Source organism: Natrix helvetica (assembly GCF_964273705.1).
Source record: "Natrix helvetica genome assembly, chromosome: 1".
In the NCBI taxonomy this organism is placed as follows: domain Eukaryota; kingdom Metazoa; phylum Chordata; class Lepidosauria; order Squamata; family Natricidae; genus Natrix; species Natrix helvetica.
Genome location: NC_138548.1, coordinates 244045761 through 244069789, shown reverse-complemented (window position 1 = coordinate 244069789; position 24029 = coordinate 244045761). Strand labels below are relative to the sequence as shown.

At 40.2% G+C, this 24029-nt stretch overlaps 1 protein-coding gene across 5 annotated transcripts in view; it reads right to left on the bottom strand.

Annotated features, from left to right (window-relative positions):
• Positions 1-997: 997 nt before the first annotated feature.
• The window catches only part of SPAG9 (sperm associated antigen 9), a 97140-nt gene continuing 74108 nt past the window's right edge, over positions 998-24029 (bottom strand). For 3 of the 5 annotated variants that reach the window (XM_081955485.1, XM_081955488.1, XM_081955489.1), the window contains 10 exons: positions 23540-23662; positions 21551-21631; positions 20343-20410; positions 17978-18126; positions 16219-16390; positions 14723-14836; positions 12298-12336; positions 11099-11275; positions 6477-6623; positions 998-4648 (listed from right to left, as the gene is read on the bottom strand). In XM_081955485.1, the coding sequence (XP_081811611.1) occupies positions 4533-4648; positions 6477-6623; positions 11099-11275; positions 12298-12336; positions 14723-14836; positions 16219-16390; positions 17978-18126; positions 20343-20410; positions 21551-21631; positions 23540-23662 (1186 nt within the window). In that variant the 3' untranslated portion in view covers positions 998-4532. The remainder of the gene's footprint in view (positions 4649-6476; positions 6624-11098; positions 11276-12297; positions 12337-14722; positions 14837-16218; positions 16391-17977; positions 18127-20342; positions 20411-21550; positions 21632-23539; positions 23663-24029) is intronic. The other 2 variants (XM_081955486.1, XM_081955487.1) reach the window with 2 other exon arrangements.

Sequence of the window (24029 nt, the reverse complement as noted above, 5' to 3'; positions counted from 1 at the left end):
TAACTTTTGTGGTTAGAAGAAGTGAATAACTTTTAAACCAAGCATCTGTGCTGTAATCTACAAGTCTTTTCAAAGTCTACCTAATCCAGAAATACGCCATCTTCTAGTGTCCTGAGTTAGTACCCTTCACATTCCTTTAGAAAGCAAAGCCACAAAGATTGGAAATGATAAAGTGCACAGGGGTGTGTCACGCACACGAGAGTGCTACAATATGCTAATTTTTTAAAGAAAATATTGGAAGCTTTTCTTTAGAAATCAGTACTAAGTCTTGTTTACCACTTATATTAATTTTAAACTGTCCCCACCCTTGGCCACCAAAATGACAAAAAACCACGGTGACAACTTTTGGCAAGTGTGATCAGAGGGAGGAAAACTGGGAGTCCTATGTGACTTAAGGATCCCCATCTCTGACCTAAGCAATGCAAATCAACTTGCACAAACCTTGAGTCATCAAATTTGTAAGAAAGCTTTGGACAAATCACTCTCAACTTTTATCTATTACAGGTTTGTTCTAAAGAGGCTTCCTGGAAAAAAGACAAAATACAAATAATTAACAAACCATAAATGACTGGTCCATTTGCTAATTAAAATATATCCTATGAATAAAAAAAGAATTAGTGTCATGGGCTTTCAAACAAGTTATATCTTTATTTACATTTATAGTTCAAGTAAGGAAATGATGTGCTAATAAAAATTTGGGAAGTTTTAAAGATGACTTTAGAATCTCTTTTCCCACTCCACCCTCTTCCTTCCAACATGAAAGCATGTTTATTTCTGTTCTTTTTTCAACATTAAAATTAGGATAATTTCACTGTTTCATATTTGGTTTAGATAAATTTGGGAGTTGTGAAGAAGTTTCTCCAGCCTCAGAAAGTCGATGTTCTTTAATACATGACATGTATTATTTTAATTTTAAAAAAGTTATTTATCCATATACAAATTACATATAAATTATAATAGCTGCTGACCAGATATAAGAAATACACCAAAACAAGAATGCTTTTCATATACATATTTATATATTTCATGTACAAAGTTACATTCTGAACCCCCACGGATTCAATAATAAATACTGAAATAATTTCACTGCTATATGAGCTTATCAGCTCACAGAAAAGAAGCCTCAAGTTTAAACAGACAGCAGGTTTAATGCTGCAGTATTGATCTCAAGGTTACAGAGGAAAGTAAAATTCAGCATAAAGTGTCTAGACAACATTTTCAAAAAGTTAATGACCATAAAATGTTTTAAAACATGTTTAAAAGATAAAGAAGTGTAGAAATGACATTTTTAGAGAGAAGTATTTAGCGTTCAATGTTTTGAAGTGCAAAACAAAGGTTGTTACAATATGGCATAACCCTGTTAAGAAAATAAAGTTAGCATCCACAAAGAAGTGTGTTTTTCAGTCTGTCGGTTTTTTTTTTACAAACTTGGGATCTTTACAAAATCCTTTATGCACAGGGTCAAACTGTAAGTGTGCCAAGTCAGTTTCAGTCCTTTGGTAGCTTTTATAATACTCACATGGAAATAAATATTTAATTAAACATTATTTTCAGGACGCCATGTTCTTTAGAACAGTTAGCATATTAGAAGATTATAAAACATTTTAGTTACTAAGGCAGCCTATGATAAAGTGTCTACACTCTGCCAGCTCTAACTGATCCAATGCAGGAAGACCTTGCAAGAAATGGGACTAAATGGCAGAATACATAAACTTATTATCTTTTACCATGCAAAACACATTTACCCAAACAAATCATGTGCTGCATTTTTTTTGTGCTTGAAATGCTCTCTCAAACTATTAACAAAGCTGTTAACTATCAAGAGATTCATTCCTACTTCTGATTTTAGAACTATGGTTACATTAAACATATGTCACTCTCAAAACAGATTTGTTAGGCATTCATTTGGGTGCTTGAACTTTAGCAAAATTTTATCATCTACAGTTTAGAGTGTGCTGGAATAGGGAGTGTATAAGTATAAGTGAAAGGGATCCTCTACATCCATCTTTTAAAACTGCAATTCTTTAGAACAGGGAATAAATTTTAAAATGGAGGTTGAAAATGGTGCTCTTCCCCTACTTGCACTAATACAAGCGTTGATCTCTCTGGTGGACTCCTATCTTTTCTGCTGTGAATGACTGTTGCCCAAATGAGGACAGAATGGCAATTTACCATCTGGGAAGTGATTAAACATTATCAGCCAGATGCATTTTTTGTCTGAGCAAGAAACAGCTCACCAATGGTTTTGAAATGAAAATGCTGAACAGAATTCAAAACCAATATATGTGCATTTCATTCCTTTTTCCAAAAACTATTCCACCACTCATGAAATGCCAGGAGGACATTTCCAAAAACTCTCCTCCAAGTAAGATGCCTTGAAAGGCAATGGGTAACAAAGTTAATGGAACTGGCTGCCTTTTGGACGCCTAGAATTATGAACGGCATGAATGGTTTCTACTGCTCTGAGGACAGGACAAATATTTAAGCATCTGTCTTCTTTTGGCAAAGCTCCTGTGTGCCTTAGAAGCACCTATGGTGAAGCTTTTGCCAACTCACCTGAACATCTTTCCCAAATTGACTATTAAACTTTCCCAAGATGGAAAAGTGTGAAAGATGCAAGACAAATGTGAGTCTGGTATGGATGTACATGAGTGTAGCAGAGGCAATTTCTGAGGGGGAAAAATCCATATCCTCTTAATTCTTCTTACAGTTTTTCCATCAGTGTTCCTTTTATTAAATTCTTAAACTCAGTTCAGCAATTGAAATTTTTAAGTCTGTTGTGATCAGATCACATTGGGCATATCGGAGGGCAAAATATGAAGGTATTAAACATTCAACAATTCTCAGTTATTTTTAGCCACACATTTTGTGGTTAAAATACCTACCTACCAGGATTCATTCGTTGTGTACAAAATAGGGTGCTTAAAAAGTATTTATACATATAAAACTATAATCAATACATCTGAAGGGAAATGTATTAACTTTTCATCAGTTAAGATTATAGTTTCTTTTATTAAAAAGCTGCCTAAATAAATATTTACACAATAGACCTCAGTTTAATGTGATTTTAAAAAGGTGTAGGGGTGTGTGTGTGTTTGTGTGTGTGTGTGTGTGTGTGTATTGAATACACGTTTCCTTGAGAGATGACAAACTGCTCCTATTGCATAAAAAGTTTTAGGCAGTTTTTCATGACGATTTCTGGTTGTAAATTTTGGCATTTCAAATTTAGAAATTCTTCCATTCTGTCACGTAGATAATAGTAACTCCCATCTAACTGGGAGAGCTAGAATCTCTTAATGGACATGAGCTGAATGTTAGTGTGTTTACTCCTATTTTATAACAAGGAAAACTTTAAGAACCTGTTTATCCTCTGAGTGATTAAAATGATAGCATTTAATTAATTTACCTTTGCCATCAGTTGGATAGCAAATGAGTATACTCAGTCCAAAACTTCAAATGTGAAACGATAGAATAAGTTGCATGACAGTATCTTTCCAATTCCTCAGATTTACACATGGGCCACTCAGATTTTATACCCAGGTGTTCATTCATTAAAATGAGTGAATACACCACTTTATTAAGTCCACCAAGCAACATACTGTATAGACCTTTCTTTCGAATGGCATTTGTAGGCCGATAATATGGATTGAAACATAATATAATTTAAACTTATTTGAGGTTATTCATCATCACTGCTAGCTTGTTCACTACTTACAAGCCCTTCTATATCCCATGGCAAGAGCTGGAATCCCCAGGATCCAATAAATAGGAGCACACAAAGGTACCTATCCTGCTCAAGATGTATTTAAGGAAGATGCTTTGATATAAGAATGCCCTTTTGAGATTAAACTGGATGTTTCCAAGCTACGTTAAATAAGGAAACAGGGAAAAGTATTCCCCCCTTAAAATACCACATTTTAAATTTATTCAGGATAGCTGTAGTGTGATTTTTGGTGTGATTAGCAACTGTAAAAAAACCTTCCACAACTAAATGTCTGGTAAACTTTTAGCTCAAGGATCTCAATATAAACAAAGGTCAACAAAATTGGTAGGATTCAGAAATGAAAAAGCAAAAGTCTTCCAACTTATCTTAATCATCATTTGAGGTGTTCAGCGAATCCCATATATTACATATATCTGATGTTTTTGAAATACAACCCAGAATATTAATTTGCTATTTTACTCTTATGCAAATGAATTTAAAATGGTTCAAAATATAAACGTAAATTCATTGTAGAAAGTAAGGGGGGGGAGTTGTGTTACAGATTGCAATGGGGGCCTATAAGGTGCATTTAGGAGACAAAATATGGCATTTATCTGCTTGGGAAGACCAATTTATTCTCGCTTTGTAACACTGATGCAGTAAAACAGCATGAGCTGGTTCCTGTGTTAAGGTTTGAGAGGTTTATGATATAAAGTCAAATGACAAAGAAACGTTCAAATCGTATGCAGTGAAACAGGTTCCACAGAAACAAAACAAAATTGAGGACATGCAAAAGCTTTTGCAGTCTCAAACCATTTTCCTCTGGAGCTTATTCACTGCCACACATAACCTGCCACACTATCAGGTGGCTCCTCTCAGCTTTGGCAACCGAAGGCTCAATTGGTAATGCTTCTCCAAGGAGTTCAGATTCACCAACTTCATCACCTGAAAGCAAGAATATTTCAGTTCATGATATATAAGTGAATTAGAAAGAATTATACTCCCTGCCGCCCACCCATTCCCCCAAAGCTGTCACATTTTATTATCAGTTTGAGATGAAGGGGAGATAACTACCCCTCATTCTAGAAAATGCAAAATTTTTCAAAAGATATTGAATTGTAGCTTTAAGAAGAAATTGCTTCCTGGCTTTTTCCTTTTGTATAATAATATAGCTAAAGAATAGAAACAAGGTCAGCTGTAAAATAACGTCAGAAATTTCCCTTTAATTAAAATGGATACTTGCCAAGAAGTATCTTGGCATTAAACAGAACTACGGAAAGGCGGTGAGAAAGTACGGGTAGTACTCAACTTACAACCGGTTGTTTAATACTGTTCAAAATTATGACAGCTCAGAAAGAATGCTTTACAATCTATAAAATACTTCCAGCTGTCATAAAACATCCCTCCAAGTCCTGTGATCAAGATCTTGGGCAATCTGTTTGCACTTACAAACAGTTGCTAAGTGCCTTGTGATCATGTGATTGCCATTTGCAATCTTCTCTGCCAGCTTCCCCAGAAAGTCAATGGAGAAAGTTGCAAGCTGTTGCCTGACAAAGGATTTCTCCTCCACTCCTTGCACGTAGGAGGGAGAGGAACTCCTGTGCTCGGCTGAAGAGCCTTCTCGATCCCTCCTTGTTTCTCCAGCCCTTAAGTTTCCTTCCTAACAAAGAAGGGAGCCCTTTCACTCCATCCGCTTAATGACAGTTGCTTAATAACTGCAACCAACAGCCAAAATTACAGTCAGTGAGATACCATATTTTTCAGAATATAAGACGTATCTTTTTCTCCCCTAAAAGAGTGTGGAAATGTTGGTGTTTATTAAACACCGAATACAGCCATGTTTGGCCTCCCGAAACCCCACCCCTGCATCCCATTTTTGTGAAAAATGGGCAAAAAACAGTCTGTTTTTCACCAAAACGGGAGTGTTTTTCCACCCCCCAGAAGCACTCTGCAGGCTTCAACAGGGCTGGGGGAAGGGAAAATGCCCCCGTTTGGTGAAAACCAAGGGTGTTTTTGCCTTATCCCAGCCCTGCTGAAGCCTGCAGCGTGCTCCTGGGGGGCCGAGAAGACAACAACTTTTTTTTCTTACTTACCTCTTTGAAATCTTGATATGTCTTATACACTGGTGCGTCTTATAGTCCGAAAAATATGGTAAGTAGTCATATGGGAATCTCACTTAACAGGCACTTTACTCAATGACAGAGCTTTCATTTTATTGAACACACCCAATATATAGTTTTCATTACTATCACACTTTAGTAAAAAACAGAATAATTTAATAGGATTTTGCATAAAGGAAAGTCTATCTATATTGGTGAGGCTAGATCAGATTTCAATGGTCCCCTGAGTTTTATGACCCCAAAAAAATAATTACAATTTGAAACACAAACTATGGGGAATAATTATATTTCCCTCCTTTTAGTAGCATTATTACCTGGCAGGAACAGATTTTTCTGCTTCTTAAAAAAAAATTTTTTTTTTAAATCTGGCCTGCCTATAAGGTCCAAGATGCATATCTAATTTTCAGTCAGTACAAAGAAAGTTGCAGTTTTTAAAAACCCTCAAATTAAGACATCCTCACGCCTAATTCAAACGCTACCTTGTTGAGCATTATTTTAATGGGAATGTTCTAAGGTGCCCATTAAAAATGAAAAATATTTGGATATTTGATATTTTATGTAATTATTGGATTAGATTGCCAGAATGTAACAATATATTAAACAACAACAACAACAACAATAATAATTTTCTTTTTGAAAGTTGACGTTCTTACCCATCCTGAAGTCAATGTATCCTTCTCCTCCACTTATCACCAGTATTGATTTTAAAGGAGTCTGGCTATTGGGTTCCTGGGCAGAGACGGTAGTTCTTTCACCAGATAATTCTGAGCTTCCACCCACTTCGGGACAAATCACCTGACCTAGAAGTGGACAAAGTATTGGTGTTACTTTATTGCAACAGCAAATTGGCAATGCCCAATTGATTACGCGGATCTTTTCAAAAGAGAGCCTTAATTCCTCCAAAAATCCTCACAATATCAAAAGCAGAGAAAGGAATGACTTCTTCATTTCACTTTCCAAAGCTACTTGGCTTTTGTAGCTGGAAAGAAAATTTAGCGCCATTTTGGAGGAATAGATGATCTCTTTTAAGAACAGTGGTCACAGTCTGCATATTAACTATGAGAGCTGTACTCAACTCTTTCCATCAACTATCAAAATGCCCTGTTCTGGGAATTAGATTAAATTCCCGCTGCTGAGTGCCCTCAAATTTGTGCTTGAAGGTTGGAGAATACTTCAGAACACACCTGAGTGTAAAGAGAGGGGGAGGAGTGAGGTATCAGAGAAAATACGTGTCTTCTTTGTGGAAATTGGCTGCCATGGCCTTCATATACTCCAAAGCCCCAAGTGTTTCTGCATTGCAAATAGCAAGGCAAATACAAAATGGTTATGAGGTATGACTGAAAGAATATTTTCCAACTAGATTTGACCCACTCAAATCCATAGATTCCAAGACAAGCTGCTATCGGCTTTTCACTTTTACAAGGCAAACCAACTGAACTATTAGACATTGTTCAGTCTATGTGGTATGTGAGGGTTTTGTTGTTGTTATTTTTTGCTGACCAAGGACTGGACACACCACAACACAGCAGATCTGTTCGTATACTGCTCATCACAGGTTATGTCCTGGTAGCTGACTGCCTGTTAACAGTTGTCAATCTCCAAATGTCACCTCCCACTCCCCCATCTGCTTGCTGTCTTTTCATCTCCTTTTCTCCTACACACCATACACAGACTCTCTTAGTGTTTGCATTTGTAAACTAAGGGCTTGGGTGGGATGAGGCTTCCCTTGCATCTCAAATTTCTGGCCCTTTGGGGAAAAGCACAAGCTGCGCTGAACCTCGGGGAAGTGGGAGTGGGGAGGGTTTCTATCTGGCAGTGGCAGCTGCTTTTCCAAACCACAGAATCCCAGCTACACTTCCTCACATGGATGCCCTATATCAGTGGTCGGCAAGCCGCGGCTCGCGAGCCACATGCGGCTCTTTACACACTTTAATGTGGCTCTTCTGTGTGCCGGGCGCCCGCTCCCCTCCCTCCTCTCGGGCACTTCAAAACAAGCGCCCCTTTCCCTTTTTTCTTTTCGACCCACAATGATTAGGGAGGATCCTGAAGTCGGGCGGGGACGAGAAGCGAGGAGGCAGAAAAAGAAACGGAGGCTAAGGAGCTTCCCCCCCCCCGCCTCCTCCCAGCAAAAATCTAACCGGGGAGCCGGGCGGGCAGTAGCAAATTAGCCGATCACGCCGCGTGATCAGCTAATTTGCTACTGCCCGCCGGCTCCCTGATAAGATTTTTGCGGGGGGGGGGGGGAGAAGCTCCTTGGCCTCCGTCTCTTTTTCTCCCTCCTCGCTTCTTGAGGCTCCACCAATGGGGGAGCAAGGCTCGCCCAGCGCCAGGCTTTGAGCTAACACAGAGGTCTGCAAAGTTGGCTGTTTTAAGACTGGTGGACTTCAATTCTCAGAATTCTGGGAGTTGAAGTCCACCAGTCTTAAGAGCCAATTTTGCAGATCCCTGCCTGGGCTAATATGATTTATGCCCTTGGTGGACTTCAACTCTCAGAATTCTGGGAGTTGAAGTCCACAAGTCTTCAAGCTGTCAGGTTTGAAGACCCTGGGTTTTTTTTTTCTAAAGGGTTAGGGGTGCAAGGGTCTTGCAACTTGACAGCTTTAAGACTTGCATGCTTCAATGCCAGAGTTCCTGAGCCAACATGACTGGAGGAGGAATTCTGGGAGTTGAAGTCCACAAGTCTTCAAGCTGTCAGGTTTGAAGACCCCTGGGGTTTTTTTTTCTAAAGGGTTAGGGGTGCAAGGGTCTTGCAACTTGACAGCTTTAAGACTTGCATGCTTCAATGCCAGAGTTTCTGAGTCAACATGACTGGAGGAGGAATTCTGGGAGTTGAAGTCCACAAGTCTTAAAGCTGTCAGGTTTGAAGACCCCTTGGGGTTTTTTTCCTAAAGGGTTAGGGATGCAAGGATCTTGTAACTTGACAGCTTTAAGACTTGCGTGCTTCAAATGCCAGAGTTTATTGAAACTAAAAACAGTGTACCATCCTATGTATTTTCGGTTTTAAAAATGTGGCTCTCAAAATAAATTTCAATCGTGGTTTTGGCGAGATTTGGCTCAGTTGAAAAAAAAGGTTGCCCACCACTGCCCTAAATCAGTGATGGTGAATCTTTTTTGGCTCACATGCCAAAAGCGGGGGGAGCATGGGGGGGCATGTGCAGGCGTGCCACACCCATAATGCAGTGCACGACCCCAGCGCACATGACCAGCACTCCTCTCATTTTTTGCATGCTCCCCCCCCCCCCCCGGAGGCCCTCCGGAGGCTTCAAGAGCTTCCCTGAAGCCTCCAGAGTGCAAAAAAACGGTCCTACGGGCAAACCGGAGGTTCGGGAACGGACTTCCGGTTTGCTCATAGGGCCGATTTTAGCCCTCCAGAGGCTCCAGGAGCTTCCCTGAAGCCTCCGGAGGGCCTGCAGGAGGGCGGGGAAGGCTGTTTTCACCCTCCCCAGGCTCCTATAAAGCCTCGGGAGCCTGGGGAGGGCGAAAAATGACCTCAAAAAAAGGCTGAAATCAGCTGGCCAGCGCACGTATGCTCGCTGGCCAGCTGACAGGGCAACGCCTCGCGTGCCCTGACAAATGGCTCCGTGTGCCACCTGTGGCATTCGTGCCATAGGTTCACCATCCCAGCCCTATATTATGGAGTTGTCTCCCCTTGGAGACTTAACTGATCCCTGCATTGCTGATCTTCTGCAAGTTTCTACAACTTAAAATTATGTTAGAGAGCCTTTGGAGACTACTAGGTGATCCTATTATAAATTTCTGTGGCTGTTTGATTGGTGTTCTTAGCCATTTCTAACACTGCACTATGGAAATGTTACTTTAAAAACTTTCTTTAAGATTGTACAGTTTACCACCACGAAAGGAAGACAGCAAGCAGGCATTAGCTCTCATCCTGATAAGATAGGCATGGTATCTCTGCCAGAGTATTATAAGCTATCTAGATTAGTTTTAATGAAATGGAAGTAATGCTGTGAATATCAGCTTTCAGGCTGCTACAACACTGTTTGTGATTTATGCTTATTGTAATTAAACATATTTCTTACTACACTAGCCCAAGTCTAAGAACGTAAAACCGTGACAATGATGTAAAAAAGAAGATTCAGCAACATGCATGAGCAAGTATCTTAAGGTTATCCTAACACATGTGTTAACAGTAATAGCAGTTTGATAATCCAAATATTACAGCAGTAGCAAAACACTTTCTTTGTATTGAGTCAATTGCCTCTTGTAAGTGAATAAAAACATAAACTGAAAATCTTGTCAATGTTTTAAAAACCTTTTACCTACATTCTAGTAATCCTTTCCTTGGTGGTCTTTGCAATGATTCAAAGTTTCTGTGTTAAATATTCTGTCTCATAATGACTGCATACCTTCCAATGTTCCAGAATTTCCATATGCTGTTACTCTTAAGACTGGTTCACATACTACTACCACCTTAATGTATTGTGTGAATCCAGATGGTTAACTTACAATACAATGTTCCTTGCTAACCCCCAAAAAATTATTAACTCAGCAATATTTAAAGTCTCTTACATTGTTTATAACTTTGTGACAATTTCCTACCCTGCCACTGTTGTTCTTACTTCCTCCTATTACTGAAGTTCTCCTACATGGGGCCTCATCTTGTTGGTTTTCATCACTGATGATACTACTTATGCTTATAATTGAATAGGTGCAGTATCTTCAAGACAGATACATGCAAATCCATTCTTTTTCTGATACCATAGTGAGTTCTCTGGTTATTCTAATGAAGTTTGAGGCAAGCTGTCATGTGCCATGACAACTGTGGGAGGAAAGGACCCTTTCTTATGTGGAAGTATAAGTGGGGGAAGGGGGTCTACACTTGCAAGTGCTTTCCCTCCATAAGTGCTTGAAAATCCTCTAGAAAAACCTTCCCCAAAACATAAAAGACACCCAGTTTATACTTGATTATTGTGTGGCTTTCCCCTAACTACATGGCTGTTGTCCCAAACTATTCTCCCATCTGTAGCTCCTCCTATAACAAGCAGTTTGCTGAAGCTTTTTGAATATGCAATCATTGCTGGTTTCAACATCTTATCTGAAGCAATGTCAAAGATCAGAAGTAAATATTTTCTCTGGATGAACCAAGAAAAAAACCTGTGCTTCTATAGAGAAATTCCTCTTCTGAAACCTTGAGAACACTAATGTACAACAATTTCTCCTCAATGGATGAAAGAACTTGATGATGGATTCCAGAAGAAACCAAGTCACCTATTTAAATGAAAGGCTAAAGGATACAATTCTACACAAAGCTTACCAGGTACTGCAACAAAAAACTTAACAGCATCACGATGCCCATGGAAACAAAGCTGTGCATGTGCCATTGAACAATAAGGAATAAAGGTTCCCGGGGTCACTTTGTCACTGTTTTCATCTCCATACACACGTATTACATTGCCCGGACGGTTGCCAGAGCTTGCCGCTGCTTTGTTAGCTACAACGAGAGAAATAAAACATTTTCCAGTGAAAGGGCAAGTTGTAAAAAATACATTAAGGAACCTTGTGATATCCAATCTAGAAGCTAAAGCAAACTCAGGTAAATAAAATAAAAAGGACAACAAAATGCCAATTCAAGGCAAAGCTAGAAAGAAATAAAAGATAGCATGCTTAGTTGTTGGAAGTACCTCCAGAAACAAAAAAATGGAGAAGCTTGCTAGTCGAGCACAACCACACATTTTGCTATTTCAAAGGTCTATGTTCAGGATGAACAATGTTGAATAGGTTGTTTCAAACTCCCTAAAACAACCATGTGTAAAACAGAAATATTCAAAATATTAAACAAAGGGTTTTTTTTAATTTTAGAAGAGGAATTCTTAGGGCAACCATGCTAATTTGCTGTAGCAAATATCAGAGTAGTTTAAATACATTTGCTCTACTATCTTTCTGCGAATAAACACAGCTTCTTTTAAAAAGAACTTTTAAAAATGAAGCCTTCCTTGGAAGTTACGAGTCTTGGACTTTTTAAAGCCAACAGTACAATTATAGGGGATGAAGAAAAGAAGAATGTTGTTGGCCGATTCATTTTTCAAATACTATGTTCCTCTGCCAATTTTTTTTAACTTACAATTTTTGCCCTTTTTTCATGCTAGACAGACAGAACTATCTCCATTTTGAAGAGTGCTAGAAGAAAGAAAGAGAGAAATGTGATATGCAACCAAAGAAAAATGGTGTGGATTAATGACAGGTACAATGTTATGGTGTCACAAATGATACTGAAAGAAAAACAAGAAGTCAGCATGAAAAGTTCAGCTGCAACAAAATACGAGGCCACTAAACAGTTGAGAAGGATTGGTGGTCATTCAGCAAACATAAAATACTGCAATGCAGGTAACTCCAAGTGGATATACAGCTTAGGAACAAGGGGGGGGGGTGTGAATTTTAGAGAAGTGGGAACAGCCTTCAACGGGCTATTAGAGAAGCCTGAGAATACAGGGGAGGTTCGGGATCAGCACTTACCCCTCAGCCCCAGTAAACGTCCCTGGTGGAGGATTACAGCTAAAGTAAGAAAGGAGGAGAGGGGAAAATGGGTAGGTGCGACAGCAAAGGAGAAGGATTAATCAGAACCCACAATTTGTGTTCTGCTGTTTGAAAACAGCTTCATGGGTGAGCTCCTACTAGCAAAGGTACAGTAAGGTTACTAGAGCAAACACATCGTTTCTTTGTAGGAAAGAATATGGGCAAAACAAATAGCAAAATATTAGTATTACCCTTGCTTTATTGCTACAGCTACTGTCTACCTATTGTTATACTGTCATTCCCCTTTCCCTCTTCCTCTTTAAATATATGGTAAGGTAGAGAGAGGGGCCACGGTCAAATTCAGTCTCCAACCCTCCAAAGTTTTGGGCATGGCCCTAGACTTTCAAAAAAATGTCACTAAATAGTATGTGTTAATATGTCAGAAAAGGGGAAGTATTTAGGTACATGACTAGAGAATATGATAATTCAGGGTGGTTTTTTAAAATTTAAAATGTAATCAAAAGGAAATTAGATGGCCTTTTTATTTTAGCCCCAGCTACTAATGGTCTGGACAGAACCACCATCAAAAGCCAAATGTACCTCTTGGTTAAGAAACACTGTGCATGGCCCCCTCCCCACACCTCAAGATAATAAAAAACCCTATCCATTTCTTGGCGGGAGGGGGGGGACGACCCAGATAGTGAGCACTATCTGTCAAATGTTAATTTGCCTGTTGGTCAAGAAGGATCCAGAATATCCAGCTTGTTAAACCAGCAGCAAAAAGATAACTTTTTGGAGATAAATACTTACCTAGTTATATGCTGTTCCACCAATGCTTTCATAGTACCTCTTAAAGGAGGATACTAAAAGTTTGTGCCTTATGGAAAACTGGTGGTGAAGAGTTGCTTTTTTTCCAGATTACAAGCCATTTCTAGAGAGCGTAATAAAGGAGGGCATGCAAACCCCAATAGGAATAATTTCTTTCTTTCTTTATTTTTGTTGAATTTGAAAAAGAATTTTCACTGTTTAAATATATGCATTATTTGAAGTATTTCTGTTTATTGAAGACACATAAGCCAAACCAGACATTTAATGAATGATCAATGAATGGTATAGCATGGAAAACAAATGCATATGGTACTCAAGCAATTAATATGAAAAAGATTCATCATTATTAAATTTCTTTAAAAGGAATATTTACTATATAGCAATGCCCTATAATGATCTATTTTACCTCTCTCTCTAAATTGCAGACAGTAATATAGAAAAACTTCTATCTGATATCAGTTTTAATAAATCTGGTTGATTCCCAATGTGGAAACCCTAAACAGGAGAATTTGGATGAAAAGACTATGGGCTTTCAATGCAATTGCAGAAAACTAACAATTTAAATAAAATAGAATTTCATAACTATATGTACACCATTCACGCATTCAAAAAAAAGTAAATAAAAATATAGAATTTATTAAAATTAAAGTGCTGCACTTGGCACTTATGCTCAGAACAAAAGCTACCCCCCCAACCTATTTTTTCCAGCTGCATTATGGGGTTGGAAGAGCAACAGGGGAGGAAAAAGACAGCTGCAAAGTCTATCCAACTAAAAAGAAGAGAAGGAAACAAAACAAACATTAAAGTAGCGGACTAGAGAAGAGAGGTTGTGAAAAGAAACCGAACTGGAACAAAGTTGTTAAATAAGTGTTCCCTAGAACCATTTATTTGTAATTTAAAAAAAAAAACTCCTTTAATGCATTTAATCTTAACATATTTGGTCTCATGCTATCTCTTAAGGCAATTTTAATATCTATTTTTTCTGAATTGAGGATCGTGACTCTTAATTATCAAATCAACAGAGTAAAACTGAGGTCCTCCTACACATATTTTACCCAGAACAAGGCCACATTTCAGCACTATTAACATGCAGTTGCCAGACCTTACGCTCCCACAAGCAAAATTCTTATGTATTTGATTTTTGCCACGTCTTTATTACTTTAGAAGTATCTCAAGACAGTGAACATAGTAATATTCCTTCTTCCTCCAATTTTACCCACACATAACCCTGGGAGGTGGGTTGAGCTGCAAGAGAGAGTCACTGGGCCAACATCAGCCAGTCAGCTTTCATAGTTTTTTTCCTCTCAGTTCAACCGTCTTGTGTTCTAAAACTGCATGAATTTCTGTCCCAACATTAAGTCCTTACCAAGATTTAGTTTTAGTAAGTTAAACTGCCTGGCAGAGAAGAAACTGAAAAATCCCTGTACAGTCCCAATTGACTGACTGATCGGTTTTTTTTACAGTTTACGTGATGCTGCAATCTGAAGATACTGAGAGGCTTATAAAATAGATTACACGTCATTCTGAGCATGGTATTTCACATTTGGTTTAAAATTGCTGGCAATCTTGGGTACCCTGTTCATTCTTATAAACTTACTTTCTGTTAATGGTATTGAGATGATGACTCCATTTCCTGTCCCAACCCACAAACGATTGCAAGATACCATCAGAGCTGTGATTCTCACAAATGAAAACCCCAGTTTTCCTGTACCTGAAAGAAGCATGCAGCATTCATTAAAACATCCCCCCCCAAATATCTTCAGAGATCTATGAAATGTTTACATCTAGCTCCTTGTTTTGTAAGCAACAACAAGAAAACCAGCTTTGAAAACTCTTTAAATAACAAAGAAATCTAGAGTAGAGTCTAAAACCAGTTTCTCAGTTGCTATTTTGAAAACAGGAGAATTGCATTCACAAAGGAGACAGAGATCCAATACAATCTTCTACTGACTCTGGTTTTTTCTTCAACCTGCCAGTCCTAGCACCACCACCACCACCGCTGCTGCTGCTGCTGTTCATGGATTCACTGATCCTGCAGAGTATCTTTCAGGGAACAGCATGAAGGGCAGCAAGAAATCAAATATGGCAAGCTCAAATGTAGTTACATAGCTCAACCTTTCCCAACCTGCCCTGTTTCCGATCTGGAAGGACTATGCTGATTCAGAATATAAGAGTTATCAGTACTGTAGCTGAATATTCTAGAGCAGTGATGGCTAACCTTTTTGTCCAGGGGTGCCGAAATCACACACGCAACAGCATGCACATGTGTGCCCACACCAATAATGCAATGAGCCCTGCCCCCCCAGTGCATGCACGCCCCCCCCCCCCCGGCAGCCCGTTTTGACAGGCCTCCCTGAAGCCTCCTGAAACCAAAAATGGGGTGCCGGGGGAAGGGGGCGCACACACACACACCGCCCCTGCATATGCATATGCGATCCTGTGCATGCACGCAAAAAACCCCACGCATCTTTCACAAGCATGGCAGAACCCCAAAAATCAGTTGGCCAGTGGGAGGTGTGCGCGCATGTGCTATGGAGCTGAGCTGGCCAATGGCTCGATTGCCAGCAGAGAGGGCTCTATGTGACACCTGTGGCATGCGTGCCATAGGTTCACCATCACAGTTCTAGAGTAAATGGTACAGATGTTGCAGTTGCTGGGATTACAGTATATTACATAGTATCTGTTGTGCATGTGCACACCTGTACCTGTATGCATATACCTGAAAGCAGATATATACCACAGTAAGAAATCTTTTTCTTGAATTCATTGTAAACTTCTTTACATAGAAGTATAAAAAGTATGTACAGCGTGTATTGTTTGTTTTGGAATAAAATTATATATTTTTCCTTTTCCAAGGTAAACGTCCAAGTTTCCCTTTTCTCTATTTTTTTTAATTAGAGATTTCGTCATCTCAAAAAGATAAAGTTTTCTTTTACTTCTTGAGAGGTGATGCTATTGTCAGTGTCCCACCTAGTATTCTTTCTATATGGAAAACTGTATCCATAATTTGGAGGATACTTAAAACATTATCTACCCAAGGAATTTACTTCATCCAAAACAACAACAACCTTCCCTCCAAGGCATGGGACTTACCTAGCATTTTGCTTACATAAGGTTCAATGTCAACATCTTGTAGGTGCTGGTAAGTGTGTGCATGGTAAAGCCGGAGGGTTGAATCTAAACGAATGGACACCCACACTCCATCTCCCACCCATGCCAGCTGTCTCACTTGGCTCTCCTTCCTTGGATGTGCATCAAATGATTTCTAAAAGAAAATTATGGCTCAGTTATACTTTTTAACAAAAAATAAATTCTCCACGCTCCTATTATCCCTTTAAAATACACTCAAGTGTCTAAGAGTCTTCCTTAAATAATAACACATGAACACATACGTTTTTTCCTCTCTCTCCCTCTCTTTATATTGTGAAAAGATTTTCAATGCAAGTCTTCTCATCCCTTGATTAGTATCTATTGTGTTATCCTGTGAGTTCTGAAAATGCTATTTTTAAAATGCTCATGCTAATGTCTCATTTTGTTCCATGTGTTTGGCCTTCAGTGATATTTTCTCTATACTGTATATACTCATTTCCTTTTACACTTCCCCTTTTCTAGGTTAGTTCTCATTTGGTACTCTCGTCTATGGAGATTCTCAGTCATCCAGGTCAGGGTTGTCCCAAACGTGCTTTTTCAAGCGGCAACTGGATTTTCTTGTTTTTCTTTGGAGACCTTTGATTTCTCATCCAAGAAACTTCTTCAGCTCTGACTAGATGGTAAGGAATGGAAGGTGGTTCCATTCCAACAATCACCTGAGGACACAGATAAATCTCCAAGTGGCCTCAACGACTCTCTAAAAAGAATGCACAGGGACCAGCTGTTTGTAAGAAATATAATCCTTCCATTCCCCATCATCCAATCAAAGCTGAAGAAGCTTCTTGGATGAGAAATAAAATGTCTTCAAAGAAAAACAAGAAAGTCCAGTTGTCTCATGAAAAACCCCCTTTGAAATTTGGTGTGTCCTCTTTTCCTCTCATCATGACAAGATCAAAGGGTTTAGAACAGGTAAAGCTGACTGTTACAGGGAGGAGCAATGGAACTTTGCTATCCTTAAAGCAGCAGGATCATAATCGGAATCTAACATATATTTCCAGTTTCTATCACTACTGGATCACTGTTCTGTGTTTATTACTCCTCAAGACAAACCTAAAGTCGTGAGTATGGGCAACATACTGTATATCAATGTAGAAGACACTGAAAAGTAGAAGAGAAAACCAGATTCCTACTCTTTTTTTTAAATGAAAAAAATTATCATTTGATATTGGAGGGAAAAAAGAAGCAAGGAACAAGGTATAAATAAGGAAATGTTAATTGGTTCTTTTCGTTTCATGCCTTTATGTTTTGTCCCATTACAAACAAGGCACTGTGCCAAAAGTTCCAGAGATGGGCTTCAAAAAGGAATATTAAAAAATCTTCTCCAAGCAGAGAGAGATTATTATTTAATAAACATTATTTAAAATTGTTTTAAGTGAGAAGGCTTCTGGATATCAAGCAGTAATAAAACTGAAGGTATGTGGTCTATGGAAAGGGATGTACTAAAATTTAAGGAGCAAATATAGAAAAGGAATCTCTGCTATACCTGGAACAGTACACAAGCCATTGTAAACACTGAAGGAGGAACACTTTTCACGCTAAAAGATCTTTACTGAATAAGCTGCATAAATATGTAAAGAGATTAATTGGGGCCCTTAGCTTCAAGCAATATAGTGGCTGTTTATACAGTGTTTTTCCTGGTTCTCTGACTTAAGTAGCAAAGAGAATCAATCCAGTCTGAGGGGAAAAAAATGTTTTCACTTGCCTCTATTTTCATTGCTTTCGGATGAACCACATAGATTTTATTTCTGTACCCACACCAGACTTTATCGTGCACAACAGTCATACATCGGATTGAATGATGAGGCCGGCCAAGATCTAAGAGATGGTAATTTGTCAAATCCCATTGTCCATCTATAAAGAAAGAAACAGTTAAGGAAGTCAGAAAAACTCACTTACAAAAATGTATATGAATAGGTATTATATACTCACATACTTCTAATTTTTAATACTTTTAGATGCAACTGTATTTTAAAATCACATAATTGGTGAATTAGATGATGGCAACAGCTATATCTCTTCCCCCCCCCCCCAAAAAAAAACCCTCACACACACACATATACTTTAAAGATAGCTCCTATTCTCATGGCTTTCCATAAGCCATGAGACTCATTTAAAAATAGTGTTCTTTTGGAAGACTTTGGAGATTGGAGCTATATAGAATAACATACATACAACAACCCTACCCGGTCCCTGACTGACCAGAACTAGCCAACTCAGCCCCTGTGTGCGGGGCGCCTTAACAGGTGAGAAGTGACTACTCCCACGCCACCTTCAAGATGCAGTTCAGGTAAGACCAACTGACAGTCTCTGAAGTGGGGCGTGGGAGGAGTCACATCTGGGACATACCAAAGCTAGATGTCCGTGGGAGGGAATCATTGGGCATGAGCCCCCCCAAGAGTCCAGGACTCCCTGCAGAACCCTCCTCCCGAAGGCAGCCTCCGCGGAGGCATATGCATCCAGCCTCTAGTGCCTGATGAAAGGCCAGGGCGAGGACCAGGCCACTGCTGTGCAGATCTCCTCGATGGGTGCTTGGGTGGCCCAGGCCGCAGAAGTGGCTGCACTTCTAGTTGAGTGCGTGGTAATGCCTTCTGGAACCTGTAGCACTCAACTGTTGCCGCTCAAGCGCAAGACGGTCAGATGGAGCCACTCCGGATCTGGGTGTACCAGAATCCTCTGGCGTAGGGACACCTCCCCCTGTGGGATTTCCCAATGTGGTGCAGTCGACATGTCTACCAGATCTGCGAGACAGGGGCAACGTGGCCAGTAGGGTGCCACAAGCACGACCTCTGCCCGCTCTGCTACTAGATTCCTCAGGACCCCGGGAATTAGGGGAAGGGGAGGGAAGGCGTAGAGGAGGCCCGCCGGCCATCTGCAGCATAGGGCGTCGGTGTCTCCTTCCCCTCGCATCGGGAACCTAGATATGAATCTGGGCAGCTGGGCGTTCAACGGGGAGGCAAAGAGTTCCACTGTCGGCCGACCGAATCTCTGGCAAATCTGTTGGAAGATGCTGGGATGGAGCTGCCACTCTCCGTTGTTCACTGTCTCCCTGCTGAGCCAGTCTGCCTGTTGGTTCTCCACTCCAGAGATGTGCTCCGCCTTGATCAACTGGAGGTTCCGTTCTGCCCAGCTTCCCTGCCACATTGCGCAGCACCTTGGAATGCGTGCCTCCCTGTTTATTCAAGTGTGCCTTGGCTGCTACGTTGTCCGTCAGAACCAGGATGTGCTGACCGTAGACTGTCGCCTTGAAGTGCCGAAGAGCTAAGCGGATTGCTCTGAGCTCAACTAGTTGATGTTCTTCCGCAGGTCCATTGGGGTCCAGCGGCCCTGGGCTAGCTGGGACTCCAGGTGTGCTCCCCAGCCAAACAGACTTGCGTCCATTGTTAGGACCATCCTCTCTGGTTCCCTGAACAAGGACCCTCTGTTCAGAGCCGGTGACAGCCACCAGTGGAGTGACAGGAGCACCTATGGTGTCACGGGAACCTTGAAGCTCACATCGCTCATCCCATCCCTCTGGTGTGGAAGAACGAGCCACTGTAGTTCTCTCGCATGGAGGTGGTCCAAATCCACTCCGATTGATTGTCCTCTGCCGTCCTTCGGAGTCTCCCATGGTCCCTCGCCACTGCGATTCTTTGGCGATCGCAACGAGCTGTGCCTGAGGTGCATGGCCTGGAGCCCCCCGCCCCCACGACTGCCCAGCCGCTCGGCTCTCTGCTAGCACAGCAAGCACAGCCTGTGTAAGCTAGCAATTAGAGAGGCGCAAGTGAAGAGAGATGGTAAATAGAAAAAACTGTTGAAATTAGGAGTCTTCAAAGTGAAGGGAGAGTCAAGAAAGTACTCCTTCTGGGCCGAAGACTGAGGTTAATGTGGGGGAGTCAGGAGGAGGGCAGAGGTGTGGCCTCAAGATTTACCTCAGTCTCCGGGCAAATGGGCCGTGTTAATACCCAGATGTGACTCCTCCCACGCCCCACTTCGGAGACTACACAAGGTTTCTAATGCATACATCTTTCAGAATCAGATTAATAGTGTAAAATACATGCTAGTCTAATATATTGGAATAAAGCACTTACCAACTCCTCTATGAAATATTGCTAAGGTTCCATCAGCTAGTGCAACTAGTACTATTCCTTTTACATGTCTAAATAAAAGAAAGGTGTAGAAGTTATATTTACTACAGTTAACAGCAGTATACTGTTTATTGATTCTATTCAACTTGCATTTACACACTCAGATACAATTAAGCTTCTTCTCCCTTAAATCCCATGCTGTAGGAATCCATAAGGCATGCCCTCTGTAAAAGACATATGAATATTGGGGAAGGCGTCTCTCTATAAAAATCATATCAACAAGTAGCTAACATACTGAGTCAAAGGGCCTTCAGTTTTGAAATATGTGTATTGGTCAAACTTATGAGAACTTTGATCCAGTATTTAAAAAGGAGGAAAGTTTTCATGTTCTACATTTTATACTCTTGGCCTCCCAGAAAGGCCTAAAAACATGGCTCTGGTGCTTAAGCCTGAGACCCCAGTAGGAGGCTGTTATTTTGGGGGTAGCTGACAAAATAGAGATGATTCTCACCCCCAAGCTGCCCATCATCTTGGGTTTTAATTTTTAATCTTTTTATTCTGATGTTAATTGCTTTTTAGCACTTTTTAAAAAATTTATTATATTGTAAGCCGGCCATAGTTGCCGTATTAGTGAGATAAGTGGCATAGATATTTAATAAATAAATAAATAAATGGTGGGCAACTGTGACAGTAAACTAATATTGATAGAGGGAGCAAATCTTAGGGACAAGATAAGGCAATGAATTAAACACTAGCAACCTTGTTGTGTACATAAAGGGTGCATATAAACAGGTGTTTATATGAGTGCAGTCTCATCCTGAAATTATATAGCTTTACAATAGAACATTTGCTCAACCAGGAAGAAGACTTAAATAAACCTAAAATGTCTATGTGCAGTGTAGGATCATTCAGCATAGAGGGAACATTTAATCTCTCACATCATCATATCAGAAAATATGGCTGAGAATTTTTTTTTAAATTTCTTGAATAGGCATCCTCTCCAAAAATTAAATGTATCCAGGATTGATCTTTATTAATATATTCATGATCAAAAAGTACACCTCTTTCTCACTTATTACCACCTCAATATTCATTTTCTCAAAAATAAAAATGTAAGCAGTTAAACAAAAATGCATATTCTAAAAGTAATTTTCACTCCAGATGAATTAATTTTAAATTACGGAAGTGCAAATTAATTTGTAACTACTTACACTATACTGAGTATTGAATCTTTAAGTTTAATTGCATGAACACATTTTCTCCACTGAGCCACTGAAGAATGAACATATAAACTGCAACAATAAAATTAAAATAAGTTAGAAATTCAATATCCTGACGCCCATGTTAACATTGAAGAACAGCAGTATCACTTAGTGGTAGTTTAAAAAAATTACAATAGTAGAAGAGAGGATGTAAGTTAACTTAAATATTACTTCTCTACAGAAATGTTTCTCAACTTTAAGACATGTGGACCTCAACTCGCAGAATTCCCTAGCCAGCATGGTTCAAATATAGAGTCTCTAGTTGTCTTGGGGCTGCAGGGATAGGTTTGTCTAAAAACTCTTACAGGACTCAAAGCCTCCATTTTGTTGGTGATATGTATCAGTTCAATAAAACCAAAGCAGTGATGAACATAATAGGAGCACCCTCTACCTAATCCTTAGTTCAACCAGACTCTATACCAGTGATGGTGAACCTATGGCACGCGTGCCACAAGTGGCACGTGGAGCCATTTGTCAGGGCACACGAGGCGCTGCCCTGTCAGCTGGCCAGCGCGCATGCGCGCACTAGCCAGCTGAGTTCACCTTTTTAAAAGCTATTTTTCGCCTTCCCCAGGCTCCAGAGGCTTTATAGGAGCCTGGGGAGGGCGAAAAGAGCCCCCCCCCGCCCCCCTCAGAGGCTTCAGGGACCGTCCCTGAAGCCTTCGGAATGCTTAAAACCACCCTCCGAGCAAACCGGAAGTGAGTTCCGGGTTGCTCGGAGGGTCGTTTTAAGCGTTCTGAAGGCTTCAGGGACCGTCTGGAGGCTTCCCTGACGCCTTCGGAGCGCTTAAAACGACCCTCCGAGCAACCCGGAAGTCACTTCCGGTTTGTTCGGAGGGTGGTTTTAAGCGCTCCGAAGGCTTCAGGGAAGCCTCCGGACGGTCCCTGAAGCCTCTGGAGGGCCTCCGGGGGGTCGGGGGAGGCTCCTTTCGCCCTCCCCAGGCTCCTATAAAGCCCCTGGAGACTGGGGAGGGCGAAAAAAGCATGTAAAAATGGGGAGGTCGTGCATTGTGCGCGCATGCGCACTGGGGGGTCACACATTGCATTATGGGTGCGGCACGCCCGCACTCGACCCCCCTGCGCTCCCCCCACTTGTGGCACGCAAGCCAAAAAAGGTTCGCCATCACTGCTCTATACTGTGTATGTGTGTCCCTATTCTGTCCAATACAATTGGTTTGGTCCCTAATCAGGAAAAACTGCAGTGTTCGCTTTTTATGTTTAGGTATGGAATTCATATTTCCTCAGACACACTTTTTCCAGAAACAAAGGAAAAAAGAAAGCAAGACATGTTTATTTTACAAAGTGGAAAATGGTTAAAGTTTATATGCTAAAGGAGAGGAAGAAGCTAGCTCTGTTCTGAGCAAAAAACAGGGAAGGACTTGGGATGAACAACAGTCTATCACTGAAATACAGTATACATGATTTGCAACTTTCCTAGTTGATGACAGAATGATTGCTTTCTTCGGACTGCCTTTCTCCTTCTGCCTTCACATCAGTGCACAGGCTAATCTACATTTTCTTTTTCCTTTTTTCTCAATAAGAACCACAGCATAAATAGTAACACTTATCTAAATCTTATTTCCAAGCATCAGCTTTAATTAGCTTAGTCTCACATCATAAGCAGGCCAATGAATGACTAGGGATAAGCTCCAATTAGTATCCATCAACTGAAAATCTCATCTGAAATTAGAATTTGTAACAAATACTGTAGTTAAAAATAGGTTTTTGGCAATGGTACAAAACTTCAAATTCAAAATGTTTCTAAAGTCAAAACATCTGGTTTGATACCATTCCAACCTTGTCTGAGAGAGAGAAAACTGTTTTGAGCTTCCCAAATTGTCCAGTCACCAATTTCAAACTTAAACTCTGTGTAACACCAACTGTTAGTATTCTTACTCCAAAAACATTACTATTAACAAAAGCACAAAAAAGGCTTACCATCCGTTCTGTGCTCCCAGCCACATAGTAGGTAAAAGGCTACTCATTTTTTGCGCTTCCTCCCTCACAAGATCCTGCTCATTTGGTAATTCAGCAACATCTTTAAACAATTCAGACTCACTGCTGAAAAGGGAAGAAAAAGTCAAAAAAATAAAAAGCATGAAAAAAAAATTCCTGGAATCTAAAAGAATTCTATAGCACATTAAGTCTTGTGTTTTGAGGTAATTAACTCTATGGAGAGTTAAATGAATTCTTATAACTACAATCTGATGTAATATTTTTAACAGTTCCTCTGAAAATTCTCATTCCAGAAACTTAATTTGCAGCATGAATATGTTTTTAAACCAGGGTCTTATAGTTTTTTTCCCCTATCACCACAAAAGAGCTACTGCACATCAGGCATCAACTATATTTGATAAAGGGACTATGCTTAAGAGAGACCCTAGCAGTTGACAACAAATCAAATACAGCTGGGCTTCCAGTCCTAAAA